General features: G+C 38.4%; 1 protein-coding gene across 1 annotated transcript; it reads right to left on the reverse strand.

The window, feature by feature from the left end:
• LOC109234704 (auxin-responsive protein SAUR50-like) lies at positions 6,914 to 7,414 on the reverse strand. Its single transcript, XM_019400770.1, has one exon. It carries the CDS (start codon positions 7,412 to 7,414, stop codon positions 6,914 to 6,916), a length of 501 nt encoding a protein of 166 aa, XP_019256315.1.

Below are 9,898 nucleotides of genomic sequence, written 5' to 3' on the forward strand. Positions count from 1 at the left end.
TCTCGTAAAGAAATACTCACTTCCACGTCTCCTTCGGCCATACTACAACTTACGATAGGCTCGAGCAACGTACCCTCCAACTAAACCTACCTACCCCCCCCCCCCTCTCTCTCTCTCTCTCGGTAGGAAGCAGGAGAGTAACATGACGGGCCAAATCCACAAATCGGGTCTCGTACTGAGTGACAGACATAGAGCCCTGCTGAAGACGCTCGAACTGCCTCTGATAGCCCTCTCTCAATATGACAGGAAGGAACTTCTCAAGAAATAGCTGAGAGAACTTGTCCCAAGTGAGAGCAGGTGACCCAGCTGGCCTGGTTAACACATAATCCCTCCACCATTTCTTGGCGGAACCCGACAACTGAGACGCAGCGAAATTGACCCCATGGGTCTCCACTATGCCCATGTTCCGGAGTACCTCATGACAACTGTCAAGATAGTCCTGGAGGTCCTCTGAAGTGAACTGGGAAAAGCTTAGTAAACCTATCCAATCTCCATAAAGCCTCAGAAGACATAGCTGGTCCATCACCGGCCTGTGCCGCAACACCCGGCTTAACTACCCCAATAGGCTAAGCTGCTGGAGTCTGAAACCGGGGAGCCATCTGCTCCGGTGTGAGTAGCGGGAGTCTGTGCTCCTCCCCCAGTATGAGAGACGGCTGGTGCCATAGGGAATGTGCCGGTCTGTGCCACACTCTCCATGAAGCCCACCAACGGACCAAAGCATCCTGAACCTCTAGGGTGGCGATGAACCCCTCCAGGACCTGAGCTGGTCCTACTGGAACAGTGTGGGCTGGAGTCTCCTCATCAAACTCCACCAGAGGCTCTGCCGCAGGTGTTGCTGCTCGAGCTCTGGGTTGAGCCCTGCCCTTGCCTCGGCCTTTAGCACGGCCTCGGCCTCAGCCTCTGCCCTCGTAGGAGCTGCCAGTGGGGGTTCTGGCTGCTGCTCGGCTGAAAATCCGGTATGTGTTCTCGCCATGTGCGAGAGAACAAGAGTAGAAGAGTTCAATTAGCCATGAGAGAACAAAATCGCACGACAGAGAAAAATAGAAGTGAAATTTGTTCCTAAACTTCATAGCCTCTGGAAAAAAAGTACAGACGTCTCCGTACCAATCCTACAAACTCTACTAAGCTTGCTCGTGAATTGTGAGACCTAGGTAACCTAGTGCTCTGATACCAACTTATCACGACCCAAAATTTCCACCTTCGGGACCATGGTGGCGCCTAACATTTCACTTGCTAGGCAAGCCAACGTTAGAGAATTTTCAAATCAACTTCAGTACACTTTTAACAACAGAATTAATTAAGCTAATAGAAGCTAAACAAATTTTGCGGTATATTATAAAAACTTCAATATTTACTACCACCCGAATGTGGAGTCAAAATTCACGAACATCTAGGATTTACTACAAATAATAGTCTGAAAGGAATACAACTGTTTGAGTGAAAGAAACAGTAATAACAGAAAAGATAGAGAAGTACTTCAAGGTTGCGAACACCGACAGATCTACCTTGAGTCTCCGATGAACCGATCCGAGCTGCTACGCCTCTCGATTAGCTGAGACCAATACCAAATGCACAGAAGTGCGGTTCGTATTAGTACAACCGACCCCATATACTGGTAATTGTCGAGCCTAACCTCAACGAAGTACTGACGAGGCTATGACAAGACAGCCACATAATAAACCTATGCAATTTAACAGTATATGTACAAATAACGGCAAGTAAAAGATAGACAGGTAATATCGGGAGGGGGACATGCTGAGGGGGATTACAAGATAGAAAAAAGAACCCACACCAGTAATGAGAACTTGATCAACCATTATACCTTGAACCAATAATAACAAGTAAACACAGTAAAGGAAAATGCATGGCATCACCCTTCATGCTTTTACTCTCAACCTCACCATATAATCAATAGAAACGGCACGGCATCACCCTTTGTGCATTAACTCTCATAACATGGCACGGCATCACCCTTCATGCATTAACACTCACAATATGGCATGACATCACCCTTCATGCTTTTACTCTCTCATAACATGGCACGACATCACCTTTCGTGCATTAACACTCTCCCTTACAATAAAACAATGACAAAAGACAACAGGGAGATAGAAATAACACGAACAAGTCTTCAACATTTGGTTCCACAATACCAACCTCAACTTTGAAATCAATACTCAACTATCACCAAAAGATCCGTAAACATGATAAGAACGATCAACTTGATTATACTAGTCTAAACTTGGATAGCATGGTCAAAGGAAAGCAATAATTACAAAGAAACCAAGTCCCACCCGCATGCTTTACCCTACAACAACGCATAGATACTCGTCACCTCACCTATACATTGCACCCAACATCTAAACACGTAGCAAATAGACAAATAAGCCATAATCCTTCAAGTCAAGGTTAACCACGATACTTACCTCCCTCCAAAGACCGAACTCAAAGCTCAACCACCGCTTTACCTTTCAAACAAGCCTCCGAACAAATAGAAATTAGCAAATTACCAACCAAACAATTTAAATAAAGCCTTAGGAACTACCCACGATTGTAAAGGATTCAATTTAGGTCATTATTGAAAAAGTCAACAAAAGTCAACACCCAGGCCCGCTTGGTCTAAACCCGAAATTCGGACCAAAACCCGATTACCTATTCACCCCCAAGCCCGGTTATGTAATTTGTTTTGGAACCCGACCTCAATTTGAGGTCTAAATCCCCAATTTACCAAATCCCTAATTTCTACCCAAAAACACCCAATTTCACTATGAAAACTCTAGATTTTAGGTTGAAAACTTGTGAAATATAGTGAAATATTGAAAAAAACTAGTTTAGAATCACTTACCAATGATTTGGGTAAGAAAAGTTCTTTGGAAAATTGCCTCTAAAGTTTTAGGTTTTGAAAATTTGAAGAATGAGAGAAAAATCCCGTCTAAGTCATATTTACCTAGTTGCAGATGTCGCAAATGCGACCTAGGCTTCGCAAATGCGAGAAAAGCTTCGCAAATGCGAAACTCCCACATTTATGCTGCCTTCGCAAATGCGAACATAATGTTTGCAAATGCGGAATCTAAGGATCAGAAATGCGACCCGTGTCTTCGCAAATGTGAAGAATCCTTCCCCAGACTTACTTCGCAAAAGGGAAACCTTCGGGCCTAGCTTCTCTTCGCATTTGCGATGAGAAGCTCGCAAATGCGAACCCCTCAGAGGTTGCAAATGCGAGATCAGAGGCCTGCAATAAGATCTGAAACACCAGCAACCTCTCCAAGTCAAATTTCACTCCGTAGCCTATCCGAAACTCACCCGAGCCCTCGGGGCTCTAAACCAAAAGTGCACACTAGTCTAAAAACATCATGCGAACTTGCTCGCTTGATCAAATTGCCAAAATAATACCTAGAATTACGAATTGAACACCAAATCAAATGAAATTTTCAAGAAAACTTTAAAACTTCTAATTTCTCAACCGGACGCCTGAATCACGTCAAACCAACTCCATTTCTCACCAAATTTCACAGACAAGTCATAAATATGGTATTGGACCTATACCGGGTTCTGGAACAAAAATACGGACCCGATATCCAAAAGTCAAATCTTGATCAAACATTTCCATTTCATTAAGCCTTTAACTTTCAAATTTCGACAAAGTTCGATATCTCGAGTTAGGGACTTCTGAATTCAATTCCGGGCATACGCCCAAGTCCTAAATCACGATACAGACCCACTAGGACCGTCAAAACACAAATTTGGGTCCGTTTACCAAAAATATTGACCAAAGTCAACTCAAATGAAGTTTTTAGGCAAAATTTCTTATTTTTATCAACTTTTAACATAAAAACTTTCCAGAAACACATCCGGACTGTGCACGCAATTCGAGGAGGGATAAAATAAGGTTTTTAAAGATTAAAAGCGCAGAATTGGGTTCTAAAACATAAGATGACCTTTCGGGTCATCACATTTGCACACTTCGTCAACCTTGGCATCAATAATAATATTTTGGACGAATGGTTGGAACTCCTCTTTTTGCTCCACAAGCTTACCAATATCCACAACAATTGGTTGTAGGGCCTCAGACGCCTCAACATTTTTATTCAACTAGTCTTAGAGTACGCGTGTACCTTTTTTCAATGAGTATATTTATCAAAAAAATTACATAAGTATTATATTGAAATTTTTGTTTACATTATAAAATATAAATATAAATTCTTAAGACGGTGAGTATTAATCCTATACAACTGAAAGAAAAGAGAGAAGAAGGAAGAAAGTGTAAAATGGAACTTCTCAAGCATTAGTTATTATTCAACTTAATTTAGTTTTTTGTTTTATAATTTCATTATTTTCATTTCACAAATTAAAGTATCATATTTCCTTTTTAGTTACCAAATTCATTGTCACGACCCGGATTTCCCACCCTCGGGAGTCGTGATGGCGCCTACTCGTACTAGCTAGGCAAGCCATTTTAATTACTTTTCCATTAATGAACAAATCTTTTTATCAATTTATGACAACAATATAAAGCAACGAAATTTAATAAAAGCGGAAGTCTTAATTATGGAAACTGAATAAAACACGGAGTAGTCAATATAAGCTTCTACCCAAGACTGATGTCACAATACTCACGAACTGCTAAGAATTTCTAAATACAAGGGTCTGAAAGAACACATAAGTTGTTTGTCTCGAATACAAAGAGGCAACAGTCTAAAAGAGAGAATAAGAGAGAGACGCCGGGCCTGCGGACGCCTGCAAGTCTACCTCGGGTCTCACGATACTGAAAGCCGGCTCCCGTGCTAATGCTGCTGCTGCTGCTCGAAACCTGGGCCTGTGCAAAAAAAATGCACAAAGTGTAGCATCAGCACAACCGACCCCATGAGCTGGTAAGTGTCTAGCCTAACCCCGGCGAAGTAGTGACGAGGCTAGACCAGACTACCACATAAACCTGTGCAATTTCATATATATATATATACAGCGAAATCGAAATACAAAACAGATAAGCGATATGGGAGGGGAAACATGCTGTGGGGAGTATAATATATTCCAAATAAGAGTCGTCCAGTAATAAAGGAATACAACACAATTCTATAGTATGTAATGAAACAAAATTCAACCAGTGCACGGCATCACCCTTCATGCTTTACACTCTTTCCTTACCATAAACAAACAGTGCACGCAAATGGAGGCAATCCTAAATGAGGTTTTCGAGGCCTCGGAAGCACGGAATGAATGAGAAAACAGGTGATGACCCTTTGGGTCGTCACACACGGCCACGAATAAGGTCACGGCCTTTTTGACGCTTAGCATAATGGGAATACACCTCATCCGCTTCAGGCAATGGTTTAGATCCAGTGGGTCGTTTTTCATGATTTCTCATGAGCAAATCGTTGTTTCGTTCAGCCACAAGGAGAAGAGAAATCAACTCAGAGTACTTCTTGAAACCTTTCTCTCTGTACTGTTGTTGCAGTACCATATTGGAGGCATGAAACGTTGTAAACGTTTTCTCAAGCATATCATAGTCAGTGATAGTATCTCCACAGAGTTTCAATTTAGAAGTAATTCTGAACATCGCAGAATTATATTCAGAAACAGACTGAAAGTCTTGGAACCTCATATGAGCCCAATCATATCGTGCTTGTGGAAAAGTGACCAACTTTAAGTTGTCATATCTTTCCTTTAAGCCATTCCACAAAATAAGTGGGTCTTTGACTGTGAGATATTCTATTTTCAACCCTTCATCAAGGTGATGGTGCAAGAAAATCAAGGCCTTAGCACAGTCTTGGGTGGATGTTTATTTCTGTCTTTAATGGCGTCTCCAAGACCCATCGCATTTAAATGGAATTCAGCATCCAACACCCATGTCATATAGTTCTTGCCCGAAATTTCAAGGGCAACAAACTTTCTTTTCATAATGTCAGTCATAATTAAAAAGTGGAGAAAAGTTATACCTTAATCTTCCCAAAAGCTTCTTGAGACGGTAGAGTCTCGTGCTGATAACGTTTTATGAAACAATAAAAGAACAAGAGCAATATTGCAGAGAAAGAGAGAGGAAATTCTTATTGAATTTTGGGATGAATTACAATGGAATAGAACCCTCTATTTATAGGGAGATAGTGACTTAGCCACCAAGTAATAAACCCTAGAATCTCTCTAAATATAGACATTCACCATAAATAAAATCTATTTATAACAGTAATTACTTAAATATTTTTGGTTTAGAGCAAATGGTAGAACCCTGGAAAAACAACCCAGCATACCACCCAAAATATAATATTATTAAACAATGATTAGCTATTATTTAAAACATAAATAAGTGATTCTTTCACAATAATAATTCCCATGAACTGATTTAACAATTAGGTTAAACGATATGATTATGAAACTGATTGAGCACCATTCGAGTGAAACAGCTCAGCAATATTATTGATTCTCATAATCAACTAAAATTTGGATTGCATTCTAACCTATATATAACAGAATAAATATGGAAAAACTATCAGAAAATCAGATCTAAAAAACAAAGAAAATAAGGAGGACTAGCATTAAGATCCTATAAAATTCCAAAGTCAATTAGTAGAATATTTCATTAATTCTTGCTATTTTCATCATCATCATAATATTGGAGTAACAATAATAACCATCAGCTTGTCACACCACCAGAACAATGTTATACTCTGGGGTGTAAAAAAGCACTAGAACCTAAAAAAAAAAAAAAAAAGACACCCAAATCTCTTAAGAACCCAGTAAACATTCATAAAACCAAATTTCTGGGCTCATGGATGGTTGAAAATCAAGAAAAGATAAAAACTTCCTAGAAATATTCAAACAAGGTTAGTTAGGCAAAGGAAAAATAAAACACCCTAAACCCAAATCTTCCTCATCGAGAACTGAACCGGCCGCCACATATGCTAGAAAAACCGGCCGGTCAAACCCTAGCATTCTGAAGCAGAGGAGCAAAACCATGAGAAGCCGCTTCTTTACAAGACTGATCTAAAGATTCAAAACCCACTTCAGAAATCACCACTACAATCTCATCCAACCCATAATGTCCAAATTTCTGCTCATCCATTTCAAGCAACCTCAAGATTTCCGAAAAAAACTCAACTTCACAGGGTAAAACCAACCCGCCACTGGGCTGAAACCCGAACTCCTCCTCCGCCTTGTCGAGGAGTGAGATAAAGACCGGAAGATTCAAGAACCGGGTCGGTATCACGAACCGTCGGCGCTCCGGGCCCACGTAGACTGCCAACGAACCGGAAGGTGTGCGGCGATTTGAACCGGCTTGAGCCGGTTCGTCTGAATCGGAGGAGGAGTAAGAGAGGACGGAGGAGCGAGGGCGAAGGGAGTTGCTTTTCCAGCGTTTGACGACTTGTTTGAGCCTCACAATTTGGGTAATCATGTGAACTCTTTTGATGGTGGAAGCCATTGTCGTTAGTTTGATGAGGTGCTCGCTCTTTCTTTCTCCTTCAAAAGTTTGTAGAGAGAGAAAAAAGGAGAGAGAGAGAGAAGGGCTGTAGGCTCGTAAAAGAGAGAAAGGAGGAGCGTTAGAGGGTGATATGTGAAGAGACTTTATAGGAGAAGTAAGGCAGAAAGGCAGTTAAAGACTTTGGGGAACCTAGTCACCTAGAAGACCGGGTGTGGAGTGGTAGGGTATGTGCAAGAAGGTGTACTTAATCGTATTTTCCCTTTATTATAATGTATGAAAAGAATGTAGAATAAAGTGTAGTACTAAATTCTATTTTCTTTTTTTGTTATGTTTTGTTTTGGAATTACTTTGCGCTGCCCTCGAATAATTTCAAACGGTACAAATTATCTCCTACTAGTAGTAATATAGGAATCGAATAGCTTTGTCCACCAATGCTCTTTTATTATAAAGTATAATAAAATGTGGAATAAAGTGCACTATTCCTTCCGTTTTAATTTATATGAACATGTTTGGCTGGCACGAAGTTTAAGAAAAAATGAAGATTTTTTGAATTTGTGGTCCTAAACAAGTCAAAAAGAGGGCAGAGTATTTGTGTGGTTATAAAAGCTTCTCATTAAGGGTATAAGTTTAAGCTAAATTGTTACCAAATTTAGAAAAGGGTCATTCTTTTTTGAACGGACAAAAAAAGAAATAGGTTCACATAGACGGGAACCTATTCTATTTTCTGTTATTATATTCTCTCTTTTCCAATTTGGATGATGCTCTTTAACTTAATACAAAGTTTAACCAAAAAAAGATTTTTTTTAAATTTAATATATCATAACATTTATGTTGTTATAAGATTTTTGGAACTTAAGGTATTTAAAATATCATAATATTTGTATTTCAAGAAATATTCTCATTGGGGTTATACATGAAGTTTAAAATTAAATTATTTTTAAATAAAAATATGCTATTTTTATCGAATTAATAAAAAGATAGTGTTACATAAAATAAATGGAAGAAGTATGTAAAAGGAGATGGGGAATAAAGCGTACTAAATTATGTTCCCATTTATTTTCTTCAACAATTCTAATTTTCCCTCAGTAGGTACAATGAAATGTGGAAGAAAGTGCACTAAAATCTATTTTCCATTTATTAGGGAAAAACAAATGAGGAAGCGAGTTTACTAAATTCGATTTCCCTTTTTTCAGCTATTTTATATTTTCTTTATCGGGGACTTTTCTTCTTTTTATTGAGTTTATCCGACCCTAGTAATATTTGAGGAAAGATAACAGTGTATAACCACTTTAAAAATAATAATCATTTATGAAAAAATTTGTTGCACTCGGCACATGCATATATTATTATAAAATAGATATAACACTTGAGAATTGTTAATTAATCTATGTATTTGTTACCTCAATTTATCACTTTTCCATCGCATACTTGCATGTAGATTCTTTTATACTTAATTTTTTGTAGGTATTGGTTTTGGTAATGTGTTCAAATAAATCATATGATATGTTGAGATAATGTTAATGCGATCGATTTCAGAAATTTGACTAACATAGTATACATTTTCATACCATTTACCAAATATAAACAGGCTTAGACATTATTTTAATGTTTTTACATTTTTGTGAAAAGTAATGTCACACGAATTCACAATAAACAAATGCAATTAACCAATTTGACTATGTTATTGGTTTATCACTAAATTCATATCTCAATTAATCTTTTCATCTCCTTCCCTGTTATCATAATTTAATTATAAATATTATTATCATATCGACATATCGTAATTTGTTTAACGGCTCTTTCAATATTAATTAATTAATTTCTTCCTAGACTATCAAGAAGAAATTCAAACTTAGCACTTATTAGTCGTCTTTACTGTAATTTGAACCAAACTTGTTCATTCGAGGACCCCATACAAGTTAAATTTTGGCAGCTATTCATTTAAACATTTATAGGTTACCTATTAAATACTGCTTTAGTCTGTTGTCAATTATATAGCACGCATTGACTTCACACTTTGTAAACGTGGGCTGCTCAGCTGAAGACCCATCAAGGAATCTGGCCCAAGTGCAGAGCAGGCCCAATACATAGTTACATTTACATTACAATTTTAGAGTTTAGCCATAAGACATGTACATAGAGATAGCCACTGAACTTTCTAGAATATGAGATGACTTTGTAATTACTTTGGTTATATCAAAAATAACAGGGCTCCTCTGTAGCTCTGGTTCATTCTTTGTTTCAACTGAATGTAAGGTTTTAATTCGCAAACTTTAATGGCGATCTGCCAATTTTGTGTATCAACATGGTATCAGAGCTAGTGTATACGTAGCTCTCACTGTACGCAATCGATCGATGGTAACCTCAACAGACTTCTCCGGTGAAATTCTTGTTTGGTGGAAAATTAGGTTTTCCAAGCTTTTCTTATGAAAATGAAGTTTCTCTGGATTCAGCCTCAATTCAGCTCAATTTTGGTGTAAATTG

The sequence above is a fragment of the Nicotiana attenuata genome, chromosome 11 (assembly GCF_001879085.1).
Source record: "Nicotiana attenuata strain UT chromosome 11, NIATTr2, whole genome shotgun sequence".
Taxonomy (NCBI): domain Eukaryota; kingdom Viridiplantae; phylum Streptophyta; class Magnoliopsida; order Solanales; family Solanaceae; genus Nicotiana; species Nicotiana attenuata.

Bases quoted from the DNA above. Each gene is read 5' to 3' on its own strand.
- LOC109234704 (XM_019400770.1), bottom strand. From the start codon at position 7,414: ATGGCTTCCACCATCAAAAGAGTTCACATGATTACCCAAATTGTGAGG.